The sequence below is a fragment of the Phyllobates terribilis genome, unplaced genomic scaffold (assembly GCF_046119375.1).
Source record: "Phyllobates terribilis strain yellow unplaced genomic scaffold, ASM4611937v1 Scaffold_3__8_contigs__length_932513732, whole genome shotgun sequence".
Lineage (NCBI taxonomy): Eukaryota > Metazoa > Chordata > Amphibia > Anura > Dendrobatidae > Phyllobates > Phyllobates terribilis.
The window spans coordinates 306625285-306651098 of record NW_027362763.1 but is presented as its reverse complement, the minus strand read 5'-3'; the positions used below and the strand labels follow the sequence as shown (position 1 = coordinate 306651098).

The 25814-nt window shown below is 40.9% G+C and overlaps 1 protein-coding gene across 4 annotated transcripts in view; it reads right to left on the bottom strand.

The window, feature by feature from the left end:
- Positions 1-25814, bottom strand: part of USP13 (ubiquitin specific peptidase 13) — a 182497-nt gene that overhangs the window by 71307 nt on the left and 85376 nt on the right. For all 4 annotated transcript variants that reach the window (XM_073674963.1, XM_073674966.1, XM_073674965.1 and 1 more), the window contains exons 6-10: positions 25564-25748; positions 24890-24984; positions 21030-21217; positions 13224-13295; positions 11007-11100 (exon numbers count right to left, since the gene is read on the bottom strand). In XM_073674963.1, the coding sequence (XP_073531064.1) occupies positions 11007-11100; positions 13224-13295; positions 21030-21217; positions 24890-24984; positions 25564-25748 (634 nt within the window). The remainder of the gene's footprint in view (positions 1-11006; positions 11101-13223; positions 13296-21029; positions 21218-24889; positions 24985-25563; positions 25749-25814) is intronic.

Here is a 25814-nt window from a genome sequence, read left to right as displayed (position 1 = left end):
AAGCATTTCCACAGCGACAATTCCACCGCGGAAACGCTTAAAAAACGCTTGGTAGAAGGTCTGCAATGGTCCCCAATGATAATCCGCATGTGGTGTGCACATGCTGCGGAAATTTCCGCTGCGGATTATCATTGCGGAAAAATCCGCAGCACTACCATGAATTTTGCGGAATCGCGGCGTTTTCGCCTTAGCAATGCATCCTGGCTCCCCGGCGGCTCGCGGTGGTGTAAAAGGACCTTCCATGACGTCATTTAGTCATGTGACGCGTCACGCGACCGCTGACGTCGGCAGTCGCGTGAACTGTCACATGACTAAATGACATCATGGAAGGTCCTTTTAGACCACCGTGAGCCGCCCAACACACCGGACGCACCAGACAAGGAGATCGGGGGCCATCAGAAGGGGAGTATACTGTTTATTTTTTACCATTCTTTTACTATTAACTTGGTCACACTATATAAATCCATGCTGGTAGCATGGATTTATATAGTGTGACCAAGTTGTCAAGCACTTTTCCAAGTGATGCTAAAATCGCTTGGAAAGAGCTTGACAACTCGCATGCGAAATCACATGATCAAAACGCTTCACTTCCGCTTGTCCCTGGTAGGAAAAACGCATGTAAAATCTGCATGCGTTTTTTCTGCCAGGGAGATGCAGAAACGCTCAGGAAAAAATCCGGAGCATTTCTGCGTCGTGGGCACATAGCCTAAGAGTGCCATTGATAGATACCAATATTTTTGAGGTGATCTCTATATAGTAAAGTTAGAGCAACGACATTTTCAGGAATATACTAGCAATTTAGGAACACAGTATCAAGATTTTATATTGAAAAGAGCTGGACATCTAGATAATGTTAAAGGGCATCTGTCAGCAGGTTTTTGCCATCTCATCGGAAAGAAGCATAATGTAGGAAAAGAGACCCTGATTTCAGCAATGTATCACTTAGTTTACTGGGTGCAGCAGTTGTGACACAGAGTTTTTAGATGTAGCAGAGCTCAGAAAGCTAACCCCGCCCCACACCAGGCTCTGTATATACATTGTCTATTGACAGTGAGCTGCTTATCAGAGGAGGGGTGTGGTCGGACCAGGGCTCGTGTGCACTGTGGTCAAGGCAATGATAATTTTTTAGTAATAAAACTTCATTGTAAGTGAACAGCTAATAGCCTAATAAATAACAGAGCTGAATTCAGTGTCTCAGCTGCTACCTCATGCTGCCCTAAGATTATATAGCAAAAACCTGCTGACAGATTTTGGTGTTATTTAAGCTCTGTGTGTTGGTATTTGGTATTATTTGGCCACTGTATATTGATATTAATTGGTTGGTAATATTTCGGCATTGAAAATCCATATTATTTCAGCACTGTATGTTGGCATTAGTTGGCTGGGACCCTTTTGGTACATATTATGTGCGAGCACTATATGTTGGTATATTTGGGCTCTGTATACTGGTATTATTTTAGCACTGTATACTGTTTTGTTTCTCTGTATTGTGTATTTGCTGTGTGTATTCTGATTACACGTACTGCCCAGCATCAGCAGCAAGACGTTGCGTAATGATGCAGATTGTATTGCCAAAATACAACTTTGAATGAGTGTGGCTTCTTCAGGGGTGCCACACTGAAAGGCCTGGCAATCTACTTTCCGTAATATGCCAAGAAAACTTAGCAGAGCGTACACTTATTACACTAGCACTATTAATTTACATACAAATTTGCAATTTTAGGCTCTTAAAGTTAGGGCTCTTGAATAAAGTGGAGAAAAAAAACTGAAGAGCAAGACAGAAAAATTGCTCCAGTGAAGGGTTTAAAGCTCATTCACAACAAATATAGTATATTAGATATATATATATATATATATATATATATATATATATACGGAAAGTATACGGAAAGTATACGGAAAGTATTCAGACCTCTTTAAATTTTTTACTTTGTTTCATTGCAGCCATTTGGTAAATTCTAATAAGTTCACTTTTTTCTCATTAACCCCTTAAGCCCCGAGGGTGGTTTGCACGTTAATGACCAGGCCAATTTTTACAATTCTGACCACTGTCACTTTATGAGGTAATTACTCTAGAACGCTTCAATGGATCCCCCTGATTCTGAGATTGTTTTTTCGTGACATATTGTACTTCATGATAGTGGTAAAATTTCTTCGATATCACTTGCGTTTATTTGTGAAAAAAACGGAAATTTGGCGAAAATTTTGAAAATTTTGCAATTTTCAAAATTTTTATTTTTATGCCCTTAAATCAGAGAGATATGTCACACAAAAGAGTTAATAAATAACATTTCCCACATGTCTACTTTACGTCAGCACAATTTTGGAACCAAAATTTTTTTTTGTTAGGGAGCTGTAAGGGTTAAAAGTTGACCAGCGATTTCTCATTTTTCCAACAAAATTTACAAAACCATTTTTTTAGGGACCACATCACATTTGAAGTCACTTTGAGAGGTCTTTATGACAGAAAATACCCAAAAGTGACACCATTCAAAAAACTGCACCCCTCAAGGTGCTCAAAACCACATTCAAGAACTTTATTAACCCTTCAGGTGCTTTACAAGAATTTTTGGAATGTGGAAGAAAAAAATGAACATTTAACTTTTTTCACAAAAATGTTACTTTAGACCCAATTTTTTTATTTTCACAGGGGTAACAAGAAAAAATGGACCCCAAAATTTGTTGTGCAATTTCCCCTGGACAAACAGATACCCAATATGTGGGGAAAAAACACTGTTTGGGCGCACGGCAGGGCTCGGAAGGGAAGGAGCGCCATTTGACTTTTTGATTGTAAAAGTTGCTTGAATAATTAGCGGACGCCATGTTGCGTTTGGAGAGCCCCTGTGTGCCCAACAATTGGAGCTCCCCCACAAGTGACCCCATTTTGGAAACTAGACCCCCCAAGGCACCTATCGAGATGCATAGTGAGCACTTGGAACCCCTAGGTGCTTCACAAATTGATTCGTAAAAATGAAAAAGTGTTTTTTTTGTCATTTTTTCATTTTTACGAATCAATTTGTGAAGCACCTAGGGGTTCCAAGTGCTCACTATGCATTTAGATAGGTGACTTGGGGGGTCTAGTTTCCAAAATGGTGTCACTTGTGGGGGAGCTCCAATGTTTGGGCACACAGGGACTCTCCAAATGCAACATGGTATCCGCTAACAAATTGTCGGCTCAAATTGTTAGCGGACACCATGTTGCGTTTGGAGAGCCCCTGTGTGCCCAAAAATTGGAGCTCCCCCACAAGTGACCCCATTTTGGAAACTAGACCCCCCAAGGCACCTATCTAGATGCATATTGAGCACTTGGAACCCCCAGGTGCTTCACAAATTGATTCATAAAAATTATGAATCAATTTGTGAAGCACCTGGGGGTTCCAAGTGCTCAAGATGGGGTGCAGAGTGTACTTTAATGAGAAAAAAAATTTACGTTTTAGAATTTACCAAATGGAGATATACACATATACATATACATGGTGGTCAAAAAGTAGGTGGACAGAAAATAATATAATTTTATATATAAATCAAAATAAATGTTATTTGCTAACACAAGCATAACATTGACATTAAATTTTATTCTGAACAATAATACAAAAGCCCTTAAATTTTATCAATGCAGGTGCTCAAACTGTTTTCCATTACAATTTGCACAGCTTTGAAGTCTGCCTCTTATGCTTCGACAAACTTTTTTGCACAAGTCACTTTGGGTATTAATTTCTTGAAATGCATCTCTTATGTTATTTTTCAAATCACTGACACTTTTTGGTTTTCGACTATAAACTTTGTCCTTGAGTACTCCCCAAAAGAAAAAATCCATTGGGGTCAAGTGTCAAGTCTGGTGAACGTGCCGGCCAATCAAGTGGGCCTCTTTCTTCGGCCAATCCATTTATTAGGAAATGTTTCATCAAGATACTCGCGGACTACTCTTGAATAATGTGGAGGGGCCCCATCTTGCTGGAAATAAAGGTCATTTGAATTAGGCTGTTGCTGTAACTGGGGAACTACTTGATTCATTAGAATTTCGAGATACTTATCTCCTGTGACTGTTCCATCAAAAAATATGGGTCCCAAAACACCAAAACTTGAAATACCACCCCAAACATTGACACCAGGCTCATTTAGTTGTTGCTCTAATGTTAAATGCATGTTCTCATTATACCAGTAAATACAATTATGTCTGTTAATATGGCCGGATAATTTGAAAGAACATTATGTGGAATGATGAAGCTTATCTAAAATCACTGGATTTTCTTAAATTTCTCAATATAATAATAATCTCACTAAATTGCAGCCGTCTGTCTGGATCATCCTCCAATAACCATGAATTAGACGTGGATGATAAGCTTTCCACCCAATAGATTTCAGGATTCGCATGATAGAAGCTCGTGAAATTCCCAATTCCAAAGAGGTTCTTCTGGTGGACTTTTTTGGACTCTGAACGAATGTTTCAGCAACAAGTTGTTTATTATCTTCTGTACAGACTGTTTTGGGTCGACCAGTTTTTGGAGCATTAAGGATTGAGCCAGTGGCATTGAATTTGTCAAGAATGCGGTAAATGGTTTGCCTCTTTGGGGCCTGAGTACCAAATGTTTCAACCCAATTTGCTCTAACGGTTTCAGCATTTTGAGATTTCCAATACTCTGTTAAAATCCATTTTCTTTGATCTGTATTTAAATTATTTGCTATTATGTTTTATCTGAATTATCTGAAAAGAAAACACATTTGGGGGAGATCTATCTGTGAAAACTAGATCTGTGAAACTGGTTCAGTTGCCCCTAGCAACCAATCATATTCCACCTTTCATTTTCCAAAGAGTCTGTGAGGAATGAAAAGTGGAATTTGATTGGTTGCTAAGGGCAACTGAGCCAGTTTCACTTTACACCATGTTTGAAAAATCTCCCCCTTCATAGCCTTATTACACATTCTGTCCACCTACTTTTGGACCACCCTGTAATATAAATATATATATATATATATATATATATATATATATATATATATATATATATATATATATATATATATATATATATATACACACACACATACAGTACAGACCAAAAGTTTGGACACACCTTCTCATTTAAAGATTTTTCTGTATTTTCATAACTATGAAAAGTGTACATTCACACTGAGGGCATCAAAACTATGAATTAACACATGTGGAATTATATACTTTACAAAAAAATTGTGAAGCAACTGAAAATATGTCTTATATTCTGGATTCTTCACAGTAGTCACCTTTTCCTTGATGACTGCTTTGCACACTCTTGGCATTCTTTTGATGAGCTTCAAGAGGTAGTCACCGGAAATGGTTTTCACTTCACAGGTGTGCCCTGTCAGGTTTAATAAGTGGGATTTCTTGCCTTATAAATGGGGTTGGGACCATCAGTTGTGTTGTGCAGAAGTCTAGTGGATACACAGCTGATAGTCCTACTGAATAGACTGTTAGCTGCTTTTTTCTTGCCATAATACAAATTCTAAGTAAAGAAAAATGAGTGGCCATCATTACGTTAAGAAATGAAGGTCAGTCAGTGCAAAAAATTGGGAAAACTTTGAAAGTGTCCTCAAGTGCAGTTGCAAAAACCATCAAGCGCTACAAAGAAACTGGCTCAAATGAGGACCGCCCCAGGAAAGGAAGACCAAGAGTCACCTCTGCTTCTGAGAATAAGTTTATCTGAGTCACCAGCCTCAGAAATCGCAGTTTAACAGTAGCTCAGATTAGAGACCAGGTCAATGCCACACAGCAGCAGACACATCTCTTCAACAATTGTTAAGAGGAGACATTGTGCAGCAGGCCTTCATGGTAAAATAGCTGCTAGGAAACCACTGCTACAGACAAGCAGAAGAGACTTGTTTGGGCTAAAGAACACAAGGAATGGACATTAGACCAGTGGAAATCTGTGCTTTGGTCTGATGAGTCCAAATTTGAGATCTTTGGTTCCAACCACCGTGTCTTTGTGTGACGCAGAAAAGGTGAACGGATGGACTCTACATGCCTGGTTCCCACCATGAAGCATGGAGGAGGAGGTGTGATGGTGTGGGGGTGCTTTGCTGGTGACACTGTTGGGGATTTATTCAAAACTGAAGGCATACTGAACCAGCATGGCTACCACAGCACCTTGCAGCGGCATGCTATTCCATCCGGTTTGCGTTTAGTTGGACCATCATTTATTTGTCAATAGGACAATGACCCCAAACACACCTCCAGGGCTATCTGACCAAGAAGGAGAGTGATGGGGTGCTACGCCAGATGACCTGGCCTCCACAGTCACCAGACCTGAACCCAATCGAGATGGTTTGGGGTGAGCTGGACCGCAGAGTGAAGGCAAAAGGGCCAACAAGTGCTAAGCATCTCTGGGAACTCCTTCAAGATTGTTGGAAGACCATTTCCAGTGACTACCTCTTGAAGCTCATCAAGAGAATGCCAAGAGTGTGCAAAGCAGTCATCAAAGGAAAAGGGGGCTACTTTGAAGAACCTAGAATATAAGACATATTTTCAGTTGTTTCACACTTTTTTGTTAAGGAAATAATTCCACATGTGTTAATTCATAGTTTGGATGCCTTCAGTGTGAATGTAAAATTTTCAAAGTCATGAAAATACAGAAAAATCTTTAAATGAGAAGGTGTGTCCAAACTTTTGGTCTGTATGTGTATATATATATATATATATATATATATATATATATATATATATATATATATATATATATATATATATATATATACACATATACACATATATACACACACACACATACACACAGAATTTACCTTATCCGCACCTCGAGAGCCTGTTCTGCTTCTTCAGTTTAAGTAGTTTATAAATGAATGAGTTAACGGGACCCGTTTCACCCACAGCTCACATTGGTTATCAGTGGAGACATTAATAGCAGGAGGAGATGCAGAATCTGGGATCCTGCTGTCCTAAGATGCCCTTACTGAGTATTAGCACAATACATGACAATATTGCTCATGTGTTGGTAAAATAAATTATCTATATTCACACTTTAATTCCATTGGTCTGTTTCCAAAAACACTAATGAAAGTAAAAAAAAAAAAAAAAGTGATCCGTTGCAAAACTGATGCAAATGGAAGCAGAGGGACCCCAATGATTACTTTGGTGTCCCTCTGCTTCCATTGTTCTGCTTCTATTGTTCAAATGGAAGAACACATTAAGGAACCCAGACGGACCCAACAATAATCAATAAGGGTAGCTCTGATGCTGTTTACATCAGTTATACAACAGCTACATAGATTACATAAATTCTGTTTGTCTGCTCCTAGAAAGGAAAGGATAAATGTAATGTGAAATCCCAGATGTGATTGTAGCCTTAGTCATCTACCAAAGAACACTGAAGAAAAGGAGCTAAGACACCGCAAAGTGAACATCTAATATTTATGGCAGCGGCACATCTGATTATCTTGGCTGGTGCCCCAAAAAAGTAAGTCTGTACTTATTCCTTGAAAAACTCACTCCGACACCAGAGTAAAGAAATACTTTTTCATGGATGCCATATGTATGACTACAGCCTTTACTTATTGAGGAAAGAATCAGTGACTCCTTTCAGTCAAAACTCGAACAAGGTTTGATGGAGGAGGTGGGGTGAACACATACCCTCTGATGGCATACCTCATGTCAAAGGGAAAAAAACGTAAAACTTTTTTGCTCTTTATCTCTTAAATATTGACTTTTAAGGTTAAAACAAGTGCCATACTTCCCCTGCGACCATCCACCCTCACACAGCCCTATGTGGCCAGTGGTAACCAATGCCCCATATTGACCACTTGGATAAAATCTGCAAGGACTATACAAAATATATTAGTTAAGCATTATTATTATTATTATTATAATGCCCAGGACACTGAGTAATATTTACGAATTTAACATAAACTAATCAGTCTGGAGATGCACCAAATGTATTGCAGCAGCGTATAAAGAATGAGAAAATTTGGAGCATTTGTAGTAAACACATCTACCACATTGTTTTTCCAAAATGTCTCATCTATGGAGACAAACTCTCAGCCTACTATCTGCATCAACCCCAACATTACAACTATTCTTTTATTTTCCAAGAAGGTTTCAAGGACTTGCAAATTGATATACTTGGCTGTAAAAAAGAATTATAAAATAATAATAATCTGGGCTTCTCCCCAACCCGCCTTTCATTGTTCTAGTGTAAGAGATCAAAAATGATGTTAAAAAGGTTTATTAAAAATGTAAAAAAAAAAGCCACAGACATCCCGAAGATACTGCGCATTGATGAAACCAGATAGAGGAAGGGCTATTTTTGTTTATCTTTCCACGGCCAAATGGAATTCTTCCCCACCCCCATTCTATGGAAGATCATTCCTGAAGACTCTCCGTAGACTGACAGCCTCAGCTATCGGCATATCAGCTCTCTTACACTAGAGGAAAGGATCATTCCTCTGGCTAGAACCCAGGTTACCATACTACACTGTACAGCTAAACCAAGTATCTAGCTAAAAGACATTATTTATGTCATTACATATTCCTTTAACCCATCATATTGAATTTCAAGAAATTATTCATCAAAATGGTTATATTTTGGGGTGTTGATTAAAAGTTTACTACACTTTGCAATATATCTTATTAGTTTTATTAAAGTTTATTAGAGAAATATATCCTTTTCTCCCACTTATCAGTCATTTTTCTCCACCATCATATTCTTCTCGAACCTTAGACTACTTCTCGACTCTACTCTTTTAGCTCAGTCTCAAAAACAGCTCAATATCTATGAAGAACTTTAATATGCAAATTGCCTCTTCAATATCTATGAAGAACTTGGCACTCAATTGATGTAGAAAAAGGTGATTTATTTGCAATCCACAGTGAACATATATGATGTTTCGGTCTCAGTTTATACCTTCTTCAGATATACGGATTGCCATAGAAGAATACAGGACTCAATGATGAAACTATACAGGATATAGTGCATCTGGAAAATGGGAATAACACTAAAAGTGTGGCACCTATAGAAGTCAGCAAGTCAACAAAAACAGCTCAAATCTGTCTACAAATCTGTTTGCAGTGAGTAATCACATTACACCTGCCGCTATAAAACTCTATGAAGAGGGGAGAGGGAAAGAGCAGGAGGGAAACAGAGTATAAGGCACTAGAAGAAACTGCTGAGGATTCTAGTGCAGAGGCAATAACTGCTGAAAATGCTGGACATAAGTCATTGCTGCCAGAAATAGTGTTATTCCACACATAAAGACACACTTTAAATGCCCCTCATCTGTGTCATGGTATACTTAAATTATTACATATGATCACTCAAAGATTGATAAGATAAGGTTCACTTAAAGCCTTGGAACATGTCTGTCATTCATCTTAAAGGCAATCACTTAAACATCCATAACACATAAGGAAACACAAATATTCTAATGGATTCCTCTATGATTTCCAGCCTGTGTATTAAAGAAAACCTGCCAGTGACTTTAACTCCCCAAACTGTTAATATGACTGTGCAGCTCTTTCAAGGTATCGATTGTTTTATATTTTAAACTGATGTTCCAGAGACAAGAAAGCAATTTTTAAAGATATATGCAAATATGCTGGAAGTGCTTTGGGGCATGATTATACATTTTATGTGAGAGCTGCAGCCGATCAGCAGCCAATGATGGGCAGCAGCCTTCACACTTCGGCCAGAGCCCGGTTCTCTAGGGGCCCCAGCAGTCCCAGTGATTTTGACGCGCCCCTGGGCCTGTGTCGCGCTGCGCTGCGCGCGCGGGAGCCTACCCGGAGCCGGATCAGTGGAGGGTTGTAGTCTCGTGGCGGTGACCCGGTCCGTGCCCAGGGAGTCAAACTAGACGGCAGTCTATTAGTATTAAATAGTTGATGACTACGCCACCCGTTGAGAGCAGCCAGGGAGCTGCTGCTGCAGGGCAGACCGCTGAGGCCGGTGGTAGGATTGTGCAGCGTGATAGTATAACCCCCAACGGGAGGGGTATGGCCTCAGGGCAGCCGACGTGGATGATGGGGGTAGCAGGAACCACTCAGAGACGTTACGGTGTAGTTCAGGGTCTTTACTGGTAACAACGACAGACCCTCCCGGAGTACTTGCTAGCAAACGGGGCCTGGTCAGTCTTTGAGCAGATGGGATCTCCCCTGGCCAGGCGTAGTTGTAGGCCTCCCAAACTGACTGTACTCTTCTGGCTACCTTGCTAGAAGCTGATGTAAGTAGCCCACGTCCCTGAGTGTACCGTGTGGTGCTCACCCGTATGGCCGGTGACTCGGGGCCTTCTAATGGCTTCCGCTCCACGATGGCGGTGCTGGTCCCACGCGTGTGACCGTGCCTTCGGGCTTCTGGGCCAGAGGACCTGAAATCCCCTGCCTGACGGATTCTGCTGCTGGGCAGGAGTTAGTCCCCACAGCCTCGGACTCCGGGTCCGGTAAAGAATCTTCTTAGTCAGGGCAAGCTCTGCAGCTGCCAGCCCCTGACTCCTTGTAAGCCTGCTGTTTCCTATGCTGCTTCTTGTCTCCACTCTCCTTGTCCGACTCACCCCGCCCCAGCCCCGGGTTTATACAGGGGAAGTTCTTCCCCTCCCAAGACTGGGCAGGAGGTGTGGCATGCACAGGATCCCTGACCAAAGGACCTCCCACCTGCTCTCAGACATAACATTACGTTACTGTGGCAACCAGACCCCTGGGGTGTCACAATTTCTTATCCTGTAGATAGGTGATAACTTGATATTTTGGGAATAACCCTTTACTATAAGCAAGACATTTCTCATTCAGTGATTCAATTCTGCACTAATTAATAAGCACAAACTACAATAGAAACTTTCAGAACTTTTCATTTACACAGAGTCTAAGCATTTACATAAAATCGCGTTATGAACAACTTCGATACCTCTCATAGGCCATATACATTGATAAATAAAAAAGGAATTTTACAGAATACACTAATAAGTTGAGTGGTATTTTCTTTAGTAAACATTATTACTCGTTTTCCACCTTTAGTAAATGTCAGAATAAATACCTTATTGTCTTCTTTCATCACCTGCTCTATCAGCTCACATTTCACTGGTGGCTTTGAGTACTGTCCAGAGAGTAGACCGTGACCGAGTTTAGCCCTACCGGTAAGAGAAGTAAAACGGTATCAGCTATGCAGGGTACTGTACTGTATAAGCAAAGCAGGAGTTTGTGATGTGGTCCTGAAATAATGTGGTTTAGATGATTCTGACCCAGGGACTATCATCCACTAAATCTGATAACATCGCTCTGCACATCAAAATTACAAAAGATACAATACAAGCCAGTACAACAAAAAATGTACCGTACCTTTGTTTTTGTCTCAAATAGTCATGTAATAGGCATAAGCTTTCTGATTCACATTAGACGGCATTGACATGACAGATTTATATCCAATGTGTATTTTCTGAAGCAGAAATTAGAGACTGCTTCGATTTGCAGTTTGCACGATCATCCAGAGAAGCTAATCAATCCTTGTACTTTCCACCAGAGATATGCCACTCATATGCTTGGGATGTGGATTTCCCACAGTCTTTGGGATGAAAATACTGTTGTGCTAATATATCCCTATATAGACAGCCAATTCATATTAAAGCAGAGGCCTGGGCTAGAAATCATTCATTTTATTGTAAAGGTAGGGTCACACAACCGTTTTCTCTCCATTCGAGAAAAATGGTCCTAGAACGCCAATCAGACTCTGATCAGAGCAGAGTGGCATCAGTTTTTCTCGGAGATGGAGAAAAAAAAAGTCCCCCCCCCCCCTCTTTATTCTGTCAGTCTGTGAAAACTGAACCGCACTTGGATGTCTTCCGATTACAGTCTGATGTTTTTCACGTACCCAATATCTGACATGTCCAACCACATGTCCAAGCAAAGCCACATAGAATATCATGGGTACGAGTGCTATCCATGAAAACCTCGGATAGCACTCGTCTGATATAATTGGTAGTGTTTGCGAGCCCTAAACAAAGAATCAAGAAGACATCAAGATTCGACTAGACGTCCGACCTTCTGATTACCCTATATGACCCAGTACAGAGAGAGCATGTTAGACCATCGCCCTCTCCGGGTACACAACACATCCACCTCCGTCAAAGATCCATAATTAAAAGGCCACACAAAGCAACAAGTTGAATAAAAAAAATAAAAAGTACAAAACAAAAGCCAGAAAGAAAAGAGCTGGCATTCCTGAACTATCCTCCAAACTGATATACAGTATATATTGTGATAGATCTGCTCACTCGGCTGCTCACAGGGGTAGACACAGGAACACTTTCCGTTTAAGTCTTCCACTAGTTTATTAAAAATGTGCTGCATAAACTAGTTCAAAATTAAATAAAACAAACACAGCCATTTTGGCAGAAAGGAAAAACAAATTATCATAGAATACAGCCTGTGTGGCTGCGGGGATCCACTCGCTCATGGAAAAACCACAAGGTTCAGCTCTAACATGAGCACAGATCTCCAGACACACCGAACACTGAGTGAATCCAAAGACTGTCTGCATTTTTCTCACTCTTTTTGTTGAATGTGAGAGTTTTCTTTAACGAGATAACAATCTGATGCTGACAGTTTTGGGATTCTACCAAGTCTTACCTGGTTTTTGAGAACTAGTTTTCTATATACCAATTAACCCTTTTTATCTGTCACCAATTTGAAAAATATCCATTTTCCTATCCTATTCAAATAATAGGGAGGACCTGCAGAATCCAGCCGTGGCCACTAAACAGTGTGACCAGGGGGCAGTGGTGCTCCCCTCCTACACAGGGTTGCCAACTTGACTTTATTTTTTCTGGACAACTTACCAAAAAATTCCATGCAAACGATATTATTTACAGACACATTTGAAAATCTATAATAAATCATTATGATTATTAGTGATACATGTCTACAGCCCATAATTCTAATATGAAGACATTAGCTGCCTTCACTGTAAAATGGTAATTACAGTTAAAAGAATCTGTATAAGTTTCTTCAGTTTTAAAAAAAATTGCAGCTGCCTTAAATTTATTTTTCTGGATGCAAGTGGCTCATTTTAGGGGATAGTCTTGAAATTTCTGGACAGTTGGCAACCCTACCCCTACACTGTTTGCGGAGCTGACAGCGGCCAGATTGGCAGAGACAAAGTTCATGTTATAGTGTCCAAAGCAATAAAGCGTTCTTTACAGGAATAATTGATAGAATTTAAGTTTAGCAGACAATCCATGCTGCAGAATACACTTACATCTGGGTGCTGAAGTCTTGTGTTGGTTCCAGAGGAGCATAGTCAAATATTCGTGTCAGGTTTCCTACATAACTAGAAAAGAAAAGCAATGTTACTGTAAGTAAATGGGATATCAAAATTATAGAAAGGAATCTTTTTCATTTTTCTTTTGCTTTCTGCAAATTGTTTTTTTATTTTTGAAAACAAACTGTGCCTCACTCACCCTCCCAGGGTCTGGTACTAAGTTTTCACCGTTGCTCCATGTGTCTGTTATTGTCTGTAGTTGGCAGGGCTGTGGAGTCGGTAAGCCAAATCTCTGACTCTGACTCCTCAATTTCCATGTCACCGACTCCGACTCCAACTCCCTCATACATGGCTCATGTTTAAGTGATCAATTTACTGTAGCACAGATTCATCTCAGCTAAAAGTCTAGACCCTTAGATCAGGAATAGGACAGACATTTATAGGACATTTCATAACTTTCCCAAATTCTTATGAAAAAATATTCTCCACTAACTGCATTGAACTACTGTACCCAATGTATTATATATTTTAGAAGTCGGAGTCGGTCCATATTATACCGACGTCACGACTCCGACTCCACAGCCCTGTGTAGTGGTGTCTTCAAGTTGTTAGCCAGTGAGCTCAGCCAGAGTAGATGCATGAGCCTCTGAAATCAATGATTGGCTGCACAGTTATTGACATGATGTCAGCGTTGCAGACAATGACAGAAACCGTGAACAGCACCAAAGACTCCACGTTAGATCTTCGGGTGGAATAGAGCACAGTTTTTGGGGTTTTTTGCATTTTGTTTTAAACAAATTGTTCCTGCAGACAGGGCTTTTGTGAAACCATACTATCCCTTGAACTACAGAGCTTATTGTTCCACAGCACCGTGTTATACCAGGCTTGGTCAACATCTGCTTCAAAGATTATTTTAGGAGCCTCCATTGCAGTCACCATTAACCTGCACTGCCGTTTTAGGTTTCATATTCTTATGAAGAGCGCAGATGTAAACCCAGCCTTACATAATATCTCGTCTATTGCAAATCCTGATAAAATACAGATGTAAAATTGTGAGGTCTCTTTAAAGTTGGGGAGCACTGAGGTGAAGGCAGGATTGACTATTTGAAACATATGTAAGCATACTGCCAAAAACATATTGGTTAAATGATATTCAAGCTTTAAAGGGATTTTCCTACAATTGAAAAATATTTGCCATCTTTTTTTTTTAAGCGATACTTTAAACCCAACCTTTTGGCCTCTCTTGGCCACATTGGAACAAGAGTTATCATGGACTCGTGAAGAAAGCTCATTGAGTGGCCCAAGACGTCACCATAGGTCCTTTGTCACATGGAAACTGTACTGCAAATGTGACATTATCAGTGTAGTTTCTGTTTTTTCAGACAGGCGGCCCAGCGAGTAACCATACCACCGCACCTGACTCTAAGGTCTCATGATGCGCCCCTTCAGGGATGAGGGCCCTTATCAACTAAAAAGTCTTCCTTACCCTTACTCCCAAAACAGGACTGGCCTATGCCCAGCAGGAGTGTGGTTACGGCATAAGGGGTGATGGGGCCTGTTTGCCGTTTGTGGCCTCACCTGATATGGTGGCTTTGCATTTTTTTGTTCTGCCGACCTCCAGCTAGCTCACAGCCAGTGGAGCCTCTCTCCTGACTCCTGCCTCTTTCACCTTACTTCCTCTCCGCTTTCTCTTTGACTTCTTTCATTGTTTTTCAGTGCTTCATGCTCCACTTCTTCCTCATTGCCCAGCCCCTGTTGCTTCCTTTGGTCCTTCTGGCCCCTGTGCACGGACTGAGACTGGAACAACCATTTGTTAATTCCACATCACCACTCACTGCTGTCTAGGAACTCTTGTCAGCTCCCCTGATTCCTTCCACAGTGGCTGGCCCACCAAGATGCAACATGGGCTGGCAAACTGGGGAGAGTGCTAGTCGCACAGGAACATGAGTTAAGTAGGCTGATGCACCACGCTCTGTTCTGTACCACGCTCTGTTTTGCAAGTAAAGCAGCATGTGCGTTCCTGTACAGCATGCAGTTTGAGAGTGCAACTGAGCGCCAAAGTATTAAATAAAATAAACTTTCTTTAAAATTGTGGCATTAGCAAGATTTGGGGAGATGGACTTTTCATTTGGGGAACTGTCCTGAATAAGAGTGCATAGCGGTGAAATTGATTAGCCCTTAGGCTACAAGTCTGCAGTCACTGTACGTTCTCCAGTGCCAGAATCGGGCAATCTTGTGACCACAAATATGCCATTTGCATACTTCTGGTCACATTCCAACTTCACTCAATACACTACACACGTCTAGTTGGGAAGAGACCTCATGTATTAAAGTGGCATACTTGCGGTCATGCGCCCGCTGCTCCTGGCGACGAGACCAGAAAATCCTGATAGCGCGCAGTGCACGTGATGGAAGCATTCACAATTCCGCAGTCACAGAGTGACTGCAGACTTGTAGCCTAAGGATTGACAAATCCTTTAATAACACTGGTATAAAGTGTTGCCAACTATGTCTGAACGGTTTTATATTAAGTTTATGGTGCAGATTAGGAATATGACTTTGGTTTTGCCAGGTTGGCTCTAATTAATTAAGTGAAAATCTGGCTTCAAAAAGTCACTTTTATAGCATTGTAAGCCTACAAATTGACATATAAATAATTATATAGGATATTTCATTACCTAGGACACTGTTAATAGAGTCAAAAGACCAAAAGCAATGGTATTTGTTAATCACACACAAGTCACATTAGGGGAATGCATTATTTTCATGGATGAATTATCTAAAAAACTAGAACCAATTCAGCAAAAGTAATGGGATTTTTGAACTCAGCGCCCTCAAAATACCCTAAATCCATTCAAAACTCCTTGACTTCTAAATAACATTAAACCACTGGTGTTGCAATGACAGGTTGAAGTATTATTGATAATTGCGCCCTCGCCAAGTCACCATGAGCACATGTGATGTCTAATGGGGTCAGTTCTACTGCTTGGAATATACCAGACTAGAAGCCCCACCACCACATGCCTACAAATTGGAGGAGATCGTACGTATGTTACTTCTACATGACACTGCGACAAATGGTCACAAAAAAAAAAAATCTCATAATATTTTAAGTAAATTTACGATTTTGCGTTGGGCCGCATCCATAGAGATCCTGGGCGACAAACAGCCCCCTGTCCACAGATTGGATACTCCTGCTTTAAACTAATATAAAATATATCGCAACTGACGGCTATTATGTACAGTGTTTATTGCCAGGTGTTTCTCACATATTTACTAGTTGTTCTGTTAGATCACTAAGCAGAAGACAACAAAAATTACCATGGTTGCACGATAAGGAATTCCCAACTGGTGCAATATCCAGATTAAAAGAGTAGCCATCATTTTACTTTTTATTTTATAATTCCGGGTAAAATCAGTCTTCAGTGAACACAGATTGTAACATTACTGAGATAGGAGATGGCAGCTGCTTCTGATAAGAGCGGGGAGGAGGAGGAGAAGGGAGGAGATAGAGGCAGAGTCCCTCACTTCTACACAGAATCTTATAAAAACCAACTGTCATCTTCACTAATCAGTGAAAACAGATTTTTACATTACAGAGACAGATTTTACCCAGGAACTGAGAATTCTGAGAATGAATGTTCAGTCCTGTTGGAGAAAGAAGCAGATTTCTCTGATAATATATATTACAAAGTTACTTATTTTCAGGTGTACTATTGATTTATAAAATAAAGAGTACGGTCATTTTACTTCAAGTGTAATGATGTATCATACTGGACACATGAATGTAGCAACTAATTGCTAGCTGCTGCGGTGACACTAACTTGCCTTCTGCAGTCAGTGATTGTCTGCTGCCATCTCGTATGCACCAAAACAGGGTGACAGTATTTTAAGTTTAGTAGATACATGTAACAAGTTTTATCTGACTCAATAATGAAAACGGTCAGCCACAAGGAAACATTCAAAAAGGGGTAGTTTTAGGAAACAATACATAGCAATATATAACTGTTTATATCTATCATAAGGTCCCTACATGAGACCACATGTCCATCATAGAGGCCCTATATGAGAGCACTAGTCCATCATAGGGTCATACATGAGACCACATGTCTATCATAGAGGCCCTATATGAGAGCACTAGTCCATCATAGGGTCGTACATGAGAGCACACGTCCATCATAGGGTCCTACATGAAAGCACAAGTCCATCATAGGGTCCTTCATGAGAGCACAAGTCCATCATAGGGGCCCTCCATGAGAGCACAAGTCCATCATAGGGGCCCTACATGAGAGCACAAGGCCATCATAGGAGTCCTCCATGAGAGCACAAGGCCATCATAGGGGTCCTCCATGAGAGCACAAGTCCACCATAGGAGCCCTACATGAGAGCACAAGTCCACCATAGGAGCCCTACATGAGAGCACAAGGCCATCAAAGGGTTCTACAGGAGAGCACAAGTCCATCATAGGGGCGCTACATGAGAGCACAAGTCCATCATAGGGTCCTATATGAGAGAACAAGTCCATCATAGGGACCTACATGAGAGCACAAGTTAATCAGAGAGTCCTACATGACAGCACAAGTTCATCATAGGGTCCTACATGAGAGCACAAGTTCATCATAGGGTCCTACATGAAAGCACAAGTTCATCATAGGGTCCTACATGAAAGAACAAGTCCATCATAGGGGCCCTACATGAGAGCACAAGGCCATCATAGGGTCCTACATGAGACCATGGAGTACTGAAACAAATTACATAAGGGATAGGATAGAATAATAAACTACAAGCAACTAAATCAGCAATGAAGAAAAGGTTTAAGCAGTCTTTATGCCATCACTAATCAAAACATTAAGGCAGTATATGTCAATTGTTAGTAGGCAGTGGAACAACTTGAGAGAGCCAATAAAAGCAAGTTAACAGAAAAAAAAATAATGGGAAAATTCCTTTTCCATCTGTTCACAGTAATGGAAAGATAACATCTACATGTAATGAAGTCAGGGCCTGTGGAAACTGTATCTGGCTTTCAGTGCCAAGCCTCTTCTCATAAAACGATGATGCTAGTTCCAATGATTCCACTGGGCACTTATGCCTGTCTCTTGGCATACGTTTAGCAACATCGTCTTTCAGACACCAATTCCTTTCATTTCAGTGACCTTTCCGCTTATTACAAATACAGTAAGCAGTCTCCATCTAAGGGGACATCCTTGAAAATCCTCTTTTTACATTTGGAGCTTATCACAGGGCACTCCCTGCTGTTGGGGAGACACTGGACCTCTAAAAGAAAAAAAAAAGTGGTTTGATAACGGAAAAGTGATTCAGCTTCCAAATATGGCAAATAAAAAAAGGTTTTCTTTATTACAAATCCTTAAATATTACATACACAAAAATACATGTGTGCATGCATGTGAAGATAGTGGGAGGACATCATGGAAACCAAGTTTAAGAACGCGATCTGCGTACGAAACAGGTTTGGTTTTTATGTGCGCCCCCTATCCGCACACATGTATTTATGTATGCAGTTTTTAAATGATTTACAACAAAAAAAAACTTTTTTTAATATTTACCATATTTAGAAGCTGGATCGCATTTCATTTTTCAAACCAATTTTGGATGTATTTACTGGGGTTAGCTGGTTATATTTTCTTTGTTTAAAAAAAAAAAAAAGACCTCTTAGTTACCCATAGGAGGCAGAGGTAATCTTTTTTTACCTCATAACCACCTGTGATGTACATTTACATCACAAGTCATGTGCAGGGTGTATTGAACAGCTCAGGAGATGAACCTGCTCCATACCGAGCAGATGCCAGTTGTGTTACACAGCCAGCATCTACCTGTAACAGCAGCTCTCAGAGCTAGAATTTAGATGCCACTATCGGTCACCAATAGCAGCATTTGAATGGAACAACTGCTGATGAATGCTTCAAGCCAGTGGGCTAGCATGGCAGTCAGGGGCCTGCTGAAGGCACCAATGGTTGCCAACTTGAAACTACCATAGACTGAACTTTTTAGAAACCATCCTTTACACTATATACTACAATACTCTAGTATTTATGTATATTGTATAAGTGCTAAAATAATTGCAAGGTCAAGTCCTCTAAGTAAATGAAAAAAAAAAATGAAGTTTTAGAAAAACAAGAACGTTTTAAATATTTTTTTGAGTTATCTACATTTTTCCCACCAATTGAAAAATAAAGAAAAGAAAAAAATGTAAAAAACAAAAAAACAAAAAACACATTTGGCGAGTTAAAGTCCGACCAAGAAATAAAATTATTATTTAAATTAAATGCTGAAAAGAGTAAAAAAAAAGTTAAAAAATAATCAAAAATTGTAAGTTTGAGATCACCATAATCGTACTGACCTGGAGAATTATACTGCCAGCTCATTTGTACCTCATAAAACACAAATGTAAGAACAAAAAGGCGTAATTGTAGTTTTCTTTTACCATTTAACCACACTTGGTATTCCTCCACACACGTTTTCAGTATATTATATGGTAAATGGAAAAATATTAAGATTTGAGAGTCCTCAGTGGTTGATACTTTTTAATGGCTAACTGAAAAGATGGTAACAAGTTGCAAGCTTTCGAGACTACTCAGGCCTCTTCATCAGGCATAGTATAACACAAAATCTGAAGAGTCACATTTCTACACAATGGGACACAGAAATAATGTAATAGATAAGACAGGTGACAGAAAGCAGAGCTATTAAGGTCTCGTCACACTTAGCGACGCTGCAACGATCCCGACAACGATATGACCTGTCAGGGATCGTTGCTGCGTCGCTATGTGGTCGCTGGTGAGCTGTCAAACAGGCAGGCTCACCAACGATCAGGGGAGCAGCGACATCGTGGAAAGAATCTTTCCACGATGTCCTGCTCCTGGTTACCAGCCTGCTGAAGCAGGAGCAGGCTGGTAACTATGGTAAACATCGGGTTACTAGGGGCACACGCGCTCCTAGTAACCCGTTGTTTATCATGGTTACCACTCAGCTACAGTGAGCGGGAGGTTACCGCTCACTTTAGCAGGCTCGTAACCATGATAAACAGCGGGTTACTAGGTGCGCGTGTGCCCCTAGTAACCTGATGTTTACCATAGTTACCAGCCTGATCGCTGCTCCCGCTGGTCACACACAGCGATGTGTGCTGACCAGCAGGAGAGCAACGACCAAAAAATGGTCCAGGACACTTTGCAGCGATCAGCGACCTCACAGCAGGGGCCTGATCATTGCAAAGTGTCACACATCGCGACATCGCTGTTGCGTCACCAAAACCGTGACACAGCAGCGATCTCGCTAGCGATCTCGCTATGTGAGACGGGGGCTTTACTGTGGGGGAAAGATAAACAGTTGTGGCCGTAAATATTGGATTAGTTCATATATAAGGACTGTGAAAGTTTTATTGTTCGGTGATTGAGGTCTGGTCCAGGGTTATGATGACCCCAAAGTTCTGAAGGCCACATTCCTTAGTTTGTGCAACTTTTTAACATCTTTTCAGTTAGCCATTAAAAGGTATCAACCACTGAGGACTCTCAAATCTTAATATCTTTCTATCTACTGGCTAACACGGTAAAAAAATATATAATTTTCCCTGTATGGTAAATGGAGTCATTCAAAATTAGAACCCGTCTTCCATCAAACAGGTCGTAATAATGCTATTGGAGATGCTAATGACGGATGAACAAAGCAGGTGATATGGCCCATATCTTCCCACTGTGACTCAATGTCATAAATTTGGATAATGTAAAACAGAGGAATAACTCTGATCTCGGGATGGTGCAGGTGTCTGTGGAAGAGTAGGATACATACGCTCTCTGGAATTCGGGTATGCTGAAGATGACCTGCATCACTGTGCTGAGGTAGGAGCTGTTTCCCTGGTTGCGAATTCCGGTGTAGCCAGAGCCGAACATTGGTTTCAACTTCAGTCCGGTTTCTTGGATGACTTCCCATTCGCTAACCCTTGGTTTTACTTCATTATCCTTTACACCGTTTTCGGTCTAATAAAATAGAGGATGCGATGATCAACTTGGTCATGTTAAAAACAAAGTGTTTTCATGATAATAAAACTAGTGTAACATAAAGCGCTTTTATTCCCATACACAGCAATACTCCCCAAAAAAATGAAAGTAATCCAAAGCCAAGTGTAAATTTACTGCTGGAAATCCATTGTAAAATCTACGGGTCATATTGTAATCCACAATACAGTTCGTACGGAAAGTATTCAGACCCCTTTAAATGTTTCACTCTTTGTTTCATTGCAGTCATTTGGTAAATTCTAAAAAGTTCATTTTTTTCTCATTAAAGTACACTCTGCACCCCATCTTGACTGCAAAAAACAGAAATGTAGAAACTTTTGCAAATTTATTAAAAAAGAAAAACTTAAATATGAGTGTCTGAGCAAAGGGTCTGAATACTTATGAACATGTGATATTTAAGTCACATGCTGTCCATTTCCTTGTGATCCTCCTTGATATGGTTCTACTCCTTCGTTGGAGTGCAGCTGTGTTTAATTAAACTGATAGGACTTGATTTGGGAAGGCACACACCTGTCTATATAAGACCTCACAGCTCACAGTGCATGTCAGACCAAATGAGAATCATGAGCTCAAAAGGAATTGCCCAAGGAGCTCAGAGACAGAATTGTGGCAAGGCACAGATCTGGCCAAGGTTACAAAAGAATTTCTGCATTACTCAAGGTTCCTAAGAGCACAGTGGCCTCCATAATTCTTAAATGGAAGAAGTTTGGGACCACCAGAAGTCTTCCTAGACCTGGCCGTCCAGCCAAACTGAGCAATCGTGGGAGAAGAGCCTTGGTGAGTGAGGTTAAGAAGAACCCCAAGATCACTGTGGCTGAGCTCCAGAGATGCAGTAGGGAGATGGGAGCTCCAGAGATGCAGCCCTCTACCAGTCGGGCCTTTATGGCAGAGTGGCCAGACGGAAGCCTCTCCTCAGTGCAAGACATATGAAAGCCCGCATAGAGTTTACTCAAAAACATATGAAGGACTCCCAGACTATGAGAAATAAGATTCTCTGGTCTGATGAGTAAAAGATAGAACTTTTTGGTGAGAATTCTAAGAGGTATGTGTGGAGAAAACCAGTCACTGCTCATCACCTGCCCAATACAATCCTAAGAGTGAAACATGGTGGTGGCAGCATCATGCTATGGGGGCGTTTTTCAGCTGCAGGGACAGGACGACTGGTTGCAATTGAAGGAAACATGAATGTGGCCAAGTACAGAGATATCCTGAATGAAAACCTCTTCCAGAGTGCTCTGGACCTCAGACTTGGCCGAAGGTTCATCTTCCAACAAGACAATGACCCTAAGCACACAGCTAAAATAACAAAGGGGTGGCTTCAGAACAACTCTGTGACCATTCTTGACTGGCCCAGCCAGAGCCCTGACCTAAACCCAATTGAGCATCTCTGGAGAGACCTGAAAATGGCTGTCCACCAACGGTCAACATCCAACCTGAGGGAACTGGAGAGGATCTGCAAGGAAGAATGGCAGAGGATCCCAAAATCCAGGTGTGAAAAACTTGTTGCATCATTCCCAAGAAGACTCATGGCTTTACTAGCTCAAAAGGGTGCTTCTACTCAATACTGAGCAAAGGGTCTGAATACATATGACAATGTGATATTTTAGTTTTTCTTTTTTAATAAATTTGCATAAATTTCTACATTTCTGTTTTTTTCAGTCAAGATGGGGTGCAGAGTGTACTTTAATGAGAAAAAAAATGAACTTTTTAGAATTTACCAAATGGTTGCAATGAAGCAAAGAGTGAAAAATTTAAAGGGGTCTGAATACTTTCCATACCCACTGTATGCCCAAAAATATATGCAGAGGTTTTGTAAAACCCTGTTTACTTGTTTTGCAATGTACAGCATATTTCAGACTATTGGACGCTCCTTACTAGAAGACGCACCCCAGGTTTAGACAGCATAAAATAGGAAAAATATATTCAATGATAATTGAAATATGTATCCCATTTAGTACAGAAGAGGGTAGAATTAGTATTAGTGCTTCTCTGCAGCATGTATATTATGCATATAGTGATTTATAAGCACACAATATGCACACTCTGCGGCGCACACATACACACAACAGTGCTGCATGCAGAGTACATGAATGCTCAGCTCTGCTGTACATACTCACAGCTCTGCTCTGCTACATCAATACTCACTACCTCATCTTGAAGTTCCTTCCAGGCATGTGACTGATCACATAACCTAAAAAGTCATTCAGTTAGTCAGGACCTGCAGAATCCATGCAGCTTTACTGATGTGCATGTCCTTGCAGTTTTCTCTTCTGCCCTGCATGGATCAGACAGATTAATGTCGGGCTGAAGAAGAGATGCGCTGCTGCATAAATCTCCAGTGGTCAGGAAAGACGCTGTCAGTGTTCTCCATCATAGGAAGCTCCATCCAAACTATAAGATGCAAACTTTTTCAGCAAGATTTTTTCCTTGCTAAAAAGTCCATTTAATAGTCAAAAAAATATGTTACTATGATTCAGTATGTACAGCCCTCTCTATTCATTTGTATGGGAGCACACAGAATAGCCAAGTATGCTGGGTTCTACATCCAACACACATTTATAGCATATCCATATCCTTAGATTATGCCATTAAGGGTAAGTTGCCCTTAATGCACAACTCAAGCCCTTTTTTTCTTTCCACCACCAGAGTTTTATTACTAATGCATGTCCCCTGTCCCTTCTAATATACTTACTGTAACATCGGTGCCTGTTTCTGCTTCGGTCGCTAGGCGGCGCCGTGCCTTTGTTGCGGATGATGCTTGACAGCATCAATTCTGCTTTATTCCTGGGACTTTTGGTGCCATGAGAACTATGGGGTAACTTATCTGGTTTTGATTGCTCCTTTCTGACAGCCCTGTTATTTAAACCCGTAGGATTCTGACTTCCGCTGCCAGTCAATTTGTTTTGCTACCTGGCTTGTGCTAGTTATTTCTTGTGTTGCTTTCCTCATTCCTCTGGTGTTCTGACCTCTGGGTGAATTTTGATTATTCTCTTGTTTTACGATTCTGCTCTTGATGTGACCTCTTGGCTTTGAACCTGCTTGGAAACTCCTCCTGCCTCTGGTTTGTTATTCTGGACGGCAGTCCTTCCGTGGAAGCAATCTACTGGACCCTTCTGTAAGACCAGATTCCTGTACAGGGGTTAAAGGGTGAAGGTCAGGGGTTCCTCTGCAATCCGCCAGACTGAGTAGCTTGTGCCAAGTCTGTCTGAGGTAGTCTTTTTTAGCCTGTGACCTCTGACAGACGTGATACTTACCACCCACTGCCTTGTGCTCTTCCCAGCGCTGCTCCTGTCCTGATCTGCCATCTTTTGACCCCAGCTTCTAACTGATATCAGAGGTAATGGTCACAAGCTCTCAATGCAAGTCTTTGAGAACCTTGTTCTGCCTCTCATAGACTTAAAATTGAGAAGTGACCTCTGGCTCGCCCAACAAACACTGGAGCAATCTGTCAGGTCACAAACTGCACAAGATGACCGAAGCGGCACTGATAACAGATGAATATGGCGGCTGGTAAGTATATTACTATGGGCAGGACAACGGAATGGTGCACTAAATTGCTTACACAACTAAGTATTCAGGTATTTGAACAATAAATAATATACATTTTACTGCTTTGTATATATTAGCACTAACCCCTTGCATTTGTAGCATATCAATCCCAAAATGTGCGAGATGTTTGGCGAGGTTTGGGTCTAAAACAGCTTCTTCTTCATCAAAGGAATACACATCTGTCAAGTAAAAATAAGACATCCTTATGTTGGAATCTATACTATGTCTGCAGTTAATGCTAACTAGCCTAGATCTAAGTTATTGGGTCAGCTTGGGGGTGCACAAAGGGTTCCATCACATTTCAGAAATGAATTTGAAAAAAAAAGAAGATTGTGCTGGGAAGCAGTGCTTTTTTTGTCCATCAAAGTTAACACACAGTCAATGTGGCCTATAAGATGGATCATGAACTGTATTGTTTACTCCATTATAAACCAGCACCACTATGCAGATGTGGAGAGAGCCTATCACAGTTACTGCCTGATTCACGGCCGTCTTGGTTTTGTACGCCAGTGTTACTGAAATGCACTATGGAGTAAGATGATCCAGATTCATTACGATTTGTGTGCCTCTTAATGACTTTGGCCAACGTTCAGCTGCTTTGGGCCAGAAACCCAGAAACCAGAATTTGCTGACTATACTTGACAACACCACATCCTGCCTGAGATGTGTCCACTTTTCAAAAAGTGGACAGAGCTGGCTGGGACGGGACTTTTTCCTGTTACATCGAGTTTATTCTAAATGTATTGATTTCCACTTACCTGCTCCATCTGGTGTAATAGTTCCAAGTTTTACTGCCAAAGGATAGCCCATCTGCTTGTGGTGCTCCAGGGCATGCCCATTCCCACCATTGCCGGAGCAAAACCACCTTCCACACATTACTGAACCATCGGTCAGGTTAAGCCACAGGTTTTCTCGAAGTTCACATTTAGCACATTTCCAACCACTGCAGATCAATTCCAAACACGTCATGTGGTTAGGATGATATGTATTTGGGGATCTACTTTACAAT